The 6,000-nt window shown below is 33.5% G+C and overlaps 1 protein-coding gene across 1 annotated transcript in view; it reads right to left on the bottom strand.

The window, feature by feature from the left end:
• The window catches only part of STT3B (STT3 oligosaccharyltransferase complex catalytic subunit B), a 135,074-nt gene that overhangs the window by 47,542 nt on the left and 81,532 nt on the right, over nt 1–6,000 (bottom strand). Inside the window, exon 5 of the mRNA XM_007948630.2 lies at nt 5,865–5,964. Coding sequence (XP_007946821.1) covers nt 5,865–5,964 — 100 coding nt within the window. The remainder of the gene's footprint in view (nt 1–5,864; nt 5,965–6,000) is intronic.

Here is a 6,000-nt window from a genome sequence, read left to right as displayed (position 1 = left end):
GGACAATTCCTCCTTGTCCTTAATAATATGTAAATATGTCCTTACTTTGAAACACTGAACCAACCCCTCCTCACAACCAATTCTTCATCAAAATCACCTTTTTTTGCTGCACATGCAGCTTTTAAATCACTGAAAAGGCTTTGAGCCTTTCCTTGCATGAACCAACCCACTGCAACTGAGTTGGTTCCAACTCACAGTCAATCTTTAGGACAGAGAATTGCTCCATGGAGTTCCCAAGGCTATAAATCATTATGAAGCAGACCATCTCAACCTTTCTCCTTCAGGGCAGCTGGTGAGTTCAAACTGCTGACCTTTTGGTTAGCAACCAAATTCCTTAAACACTACGCTATCAGAGCTCCTTCTTTCACTAAAAACCAAAAAACCAAACCCACGGCTGTCGAGTAGATTCCAACTCACAGCAACGCCCACTGGGTTTCTTCTGAGGTGGTAAATCGTTATGGAAGTAGATTGCCCAGTATTGCTTCTGTGGAGTGGCTGGTGGGTTTGAACCACCAACTTTCTGGTTAGCAGTCAGATTACCTTAGGCACTGTGCTACCAGAGCTCTTTTCATTCACTAAAGTAAGGCTAAATAAATAAGAATCATATGTATCTGTTCTGACTCACCTACAAAACTGACTTAAAGACACACTTAGAAACAGATCTTGTTTATAACATGGGAAATGCCTGTATAAACTTATCATGGAATATTATTCACCCATAAAGAGAAATAAAAGTTCTTATATATGTTATGACATGGATGAAACTTAAAAAACATTATGCGAAGTGAAATAAGTCAGACACAAAAGGAAAAATATTGTATGATGATTTCACTTACATGAAATCTCTAGAATAGGCCAAATGATAGAGACAGAGTAGATTAGAGGTTACCAGGGGTTAAAAAGGCGGAGAATGGGAAGTTATTGCTTACTGGGTACAGTTTTCTGTCAGAGACCACAATAAAATTTAGGAACTAGATAATGGTGAAGGTTGAACAACATGGTGAAGGTAATTAAGGTCGCTGAATTGCACACTTAAAAAATGGTTACCACTAAAAAAAAAGTTAATTGCCATTAAACCAATTCCAACTCATGGCAAACAGCTATAGTAAAATTCATTCTCCATTTCTCGAAAAAATAGGAATAATCTCTAGATTTACATTACAGTTTTATCCCCTCAGTCTTTGTAACAACCCCTCCAACCTCTGGAACTCTTTCTACTGTTCTGGCTATTTTCCGTAACTTTAACATCAACAGAAGCAAACTATTAAATAGCACTCTGTGTTTGACCTACTACAAGCACTATCCTAAGTCATTTATTCACCTAACTTGCTCTGCAAGGTAGGAATTATTATTATCTCTATTAGACCCATGGGAACGTTAGGCATAAAGATATTAAATAGTTTGCCCAAAGTGACAAAGTTAGTAAGTGACTAGACCAGAAATTGAATCCTGGCAGCTTCGCTCTAGAGCCCTTAGAGTAATCTCTATGCTATGGTACCTCTCACTTGTGGTTACACCATCACAAAACTTCTGTAAATCCCTTTCCACACTATTTTATCCTCTCAAGATCAAGATTTATCCCCCAAATTATCAGAAGGGCATGTTTAGCTGGAAAGCCTAATAAGACCTTCCAACTCAAAGCCCTGAAACGGACTTTCGCTAACTTCTCCCTGTTTCTATTTTGTTCATATGCAATAAAATTGATTACATTGCATAATATAAGCTCCTTAGAGGAAGATCATTTGTGTTTTTTAATGGCTAGTACAAAATCTTGTTGTTTGTTAGTATCCATTAAATATTCAATAAATGTCTAATGAATAGATTTGAATTTCCTCAAAAATAACATAACAGAGAAAAAAATTCTAGAGCTTCCATCTCTTATATCCCAGAATTACTATATGCAGTATTTTCAAATTAGTTGTTTTGTCAAGTTTAACCAACTTTAGGTATGTTCAGCTTATGGCTGTCAAGTGCAAATATGACTCCTAACTATTAATGCTTTGTTAAAAAATTCAATCAATAGTAGTATCACCTTTCTGTATTCACAAGATATACAATCCCAGAATAATTTATACGAAACTAAAATATATGGTATTCCTGTAACATTTTGTTGTTTTCATGATGGCTACCAGTAACTATTGCCATAAAAATAAATTTTATATATCATGAAAAACAACTGTCCTCTCTTTACTCAAATTAACTCATGAAAGAAAATGTAGATAGTATCATAAACAAGTTGCTTTGATGACATCTGAAAATCATCCATCATCACTGGAAACTAGCATTTCTTCCCTCTTCTTAATCTATTACTCTAATTCAGTTAATGTAGTCCACATGAGCCATCAGTGTTAAAATTCATGTCTATATATGCTAAAAATCAAGTCTCGTTCCTTATGAATTTAAAACATTCTTGTTGTACAAAATTTGGAAAGCAGAGAAAAGTATGAACTAAAAATAAAAATCACTTCTGTTTCTTATTAACATTTTCCTATACCATCAAACATTAAAAAAGATTACATTTAATAGCTAAATAATATTCTATGATATTGCAGCACTATAATTTAACCAATCATTTCCCTAAGCTAGTTCCATGTTTTTAACAATTACAAATTATACCACAGTGACCATTCCTAAAAACAAATCTTTCCAATTTTGAATTTCTTTATGACTTAAAGTCAAAGCAAGACCATTTTTTAACTTTCATCAAACGAGAAAGATTAAGTCATTTTATTTCTTATCAGAATTATATGATAACTCCTGAAAACTAGACTTTCTATAAATGCAGTATAAAGTTCGGATATTCTTGTTAAAGCATCAGAATTTTATTTGTAACTTATTTTTGTATAACTCACTTCTCGATATAGTGAAATTTCAACAAATCCTGTATGTGTCTTCACAAAACATTTCAACTTTATACTTTCTCCAAAAAAAAAAAAAAATTTTACAAAGAGGTCTCCCATCTCAGCTTTTCTTTTTTCCCTCCCCGGCTCCTGTGTACTCCCTCTCTTACTATACACCCAACATTACCGTCTATGTGCCTCCTTTTCCACATGTGAATCAACAGTTCCCTTTGGCTTAAGAACCAATTCTAAGGGAATATGCAAATAGGTACTCCAAAGGGAAACAAATTTTATAATTATTTCAAATAATTCATTTTATTTCATCCAATTTGGTTCATGGACTATAACCACTCTTACGGTGTATATAATTTTCCATAAGTTTATCATTTAGCAATCCTTATTCCTTCATCTAAGTATTTCTCCTTAAGGGGAGAGAGAATTACACACAAAGATGCCTATGGGGTTAAAGCAAAGGATGATGACAAAAACACTTTATAGTGCTTTCATGTTTTTTCAGAGCCATTAAGTTAAATTTAACTTAAATCCTGATAAGATTGAGGATGAAAGAGGAGAAACACTGGCTCTATACCATTATTTTCTATCTATTTAAAAATAAATGCTATAAAGCAGCATAAAAATACTCTTAGATAGTTAACATGGGTAAAGGAAGAGATAAAAGAGAACAAGTGTATATACAATACTCCCCAAGCCACCCTATTTTTCTTCCTCAGAAAAGAAGAAATAGTCTAAAGAGTCAACCAAAGCAGTACTAGTCACATGCTTTTCTAAAGTGACTAAAGAAATCCTACTCACCAAACCCAAGGCCCTGTCTCAATTCTTATCCTTCTAGACCTTAGCACTGACCAATATTCAAAGGGAGCTGGACACTGCATTTGAAATTTTTATAAAGAATATTTCCATTTGTTATCTTTAACAACGTATTTATATGGCTACTTCTGACTTTGGCTTTTCTTCATTTTAACTCATGGGCATTTCACAAAAATCTCCCACTTCTATCCTTAAGAACATTAAACTTCCAGGACCCCCAACTTTTTTAAAACAAACTTTTAGTTCCTCCTAACTATTTTACCTTTTATAAATACTTCAGATTCTTAATAAATAAGTAACCAAACTGAGAATTATAGTTCAATCTATCATTCATTTTTCTGGGTCTCAATTACTGTTTATAGTTTTTCAGGGTAGAGGGCTACCATAGGTTGATACATTGCAACAGTAAGATATTTATTTATACAAGAGGCAATAGTTATAGTGGTTTATAAATGGGTTCTAAAATGAAAACATCTGAATTCAGGTCTCAGTTCTACTTCTAGCTACATGATCTTGAACAAATTATTATGTCTTCTCTTGTTTCATCTATAAAATGAAGATAGTAATAGTCACCTATAAATGAGTTAAATAGATGTAAAGAACTTAGAAGGAGCTCTGGTAGCCTAGTGCCTAAGGCACTTGACTGCTAACCAGAAGGCTGGTGGTTCAAACCCACCAGCCACTCCTTGGAAGGAAGATGGGGCAATCTACTTCTGTAGTGATACCCAAGGAGGGGTTGCTATGAGTCGGGTCCAACTAGATAGCACATAACAACCACAACAACAACAAAGAACTTAGAATAGAGTTTGTGATGATTGCTACAAAGTGTGCTAAAATGGTTTAAACTAATATATTACGATTTTAAAAAAAATTTCAAATTGAGCAATAATTCACTTTGTAATTCATAAATTCACTGTAAAAGTCACCCTTTTAAAATGTGTATTTCTGTGGTTTTTAGTATATTCACAATAATATGCAACCATTTCTACTAACTCACTCCAAAACCATTCCATCAACTCCCAAAAAAACCCCTGAACCCATCAGCACTCACTTCTCACTCCCCTCTCTCTAACCTCCTCTCCAAGTCCATGGCAACCACTGATCTACTTTCTGTCTCTGTAGATTTGCCTATTTTGAATATCTCACATAAACAGAATCATACTATGTGGCCTTTTCAGTCTGTTTCTTTCACTTACCATATGCTTTCAAGATTCATCCATGTTGTAGCATGTATCAGTATTTCATTCCTTTTTATGGCTGAATAATATTCCACTGTATGGATATACCACATTTGTTTATCCATTCATCAGTTGATGGACATTGGGTTGTCTTCATTTTTTAGCTATTATGAATAATGCTGCTATGAACATTCATGTACAAGTTTTTGTGTGAACACATATTTTCAGTTCTCTTGGAGAAAATAATTAGGAGTGGAACTGCTGGATCATATAGTAGGCAACACTATGTGTCACTTTTGAGGAACTGCCAAACTGTTTGCCAAATGCGACTATCTGTTTAAAAATGAATTCTATTTAAATAAGTAAACCTTATCTTCGTGCTACTGCTTTTAGATGTCATTATTATAATGGAATTATAATATTTTACTAGACACTGGCTTTGGATCACAATTTCTCTGATTAATTCAACAAAAAAGTCTGTCCCTGTTATAGAAAATGAGCTTTAAGGTGAGATATCATTTATCACTAAACATCTTATTCAAAACACTTGTTTTAAAGCCTACAAAGAAAATAAAGGTTTTACTAATGAAAACAGAGCTTTGGTCTATTTATATACTTACATAAAATAGGCCTTTCCAAAGTTTATAAAAATATTTTACTTTGACAACATTCAATCTCTTATAGAGATTAAGCTAAATTTGGGTAATGTGTGACATAAAAGACATGAATGATTTTCATGATAAAAGTGCTCATTCCCCAAAATAAAAGAAAATGGTCAACAAATATTAAACCTACCCTAACTTCTACAACAACACACACACACAAAAAACTTCATCAAGAAAAAGTCAATAACAATGCACTTAATATAAAAATGCCTGAACCTTATTAATATAAAAAGCAAAATAAAGACAATTGTTTTTACCTTTTCATGTGTAATACTGGCCAAACAGAAATGTCTGTTCACTGTAAAGAATGTATATGAAACACCTTTAGAGATCTTCAAAGTCACATCACTCACCTATGTAGACTCTTTTGCTGTATCTCTGCATCAGTAACAACACAAATACATGCAGAGGGATAAGGTTGATGATAAACACATAACCACCCCAAGCAGAAACCTATGAGGAAAGAAACATTAAGTGAAACAGTTTGTA

Source organism: Orycteropus afer, unplaced genomic scaffold, assembly GCF_000298275.1.
Source record: "Orycteropus afer afer isolate SDZICR_OR568_19922 unplaced genomic scaffold, OryAfe1.0 scaffold00218, whole genome shotgun sequence".
NCBI lineage: Eukaryota > Metazoa > Chordata > Mammalia > Tubulidentata > Orycteropodidae > Orycteropus > Orycteropus afer.
This window is presented reverse-complemented; position numbering and strand designations above follow the sequence as displayed.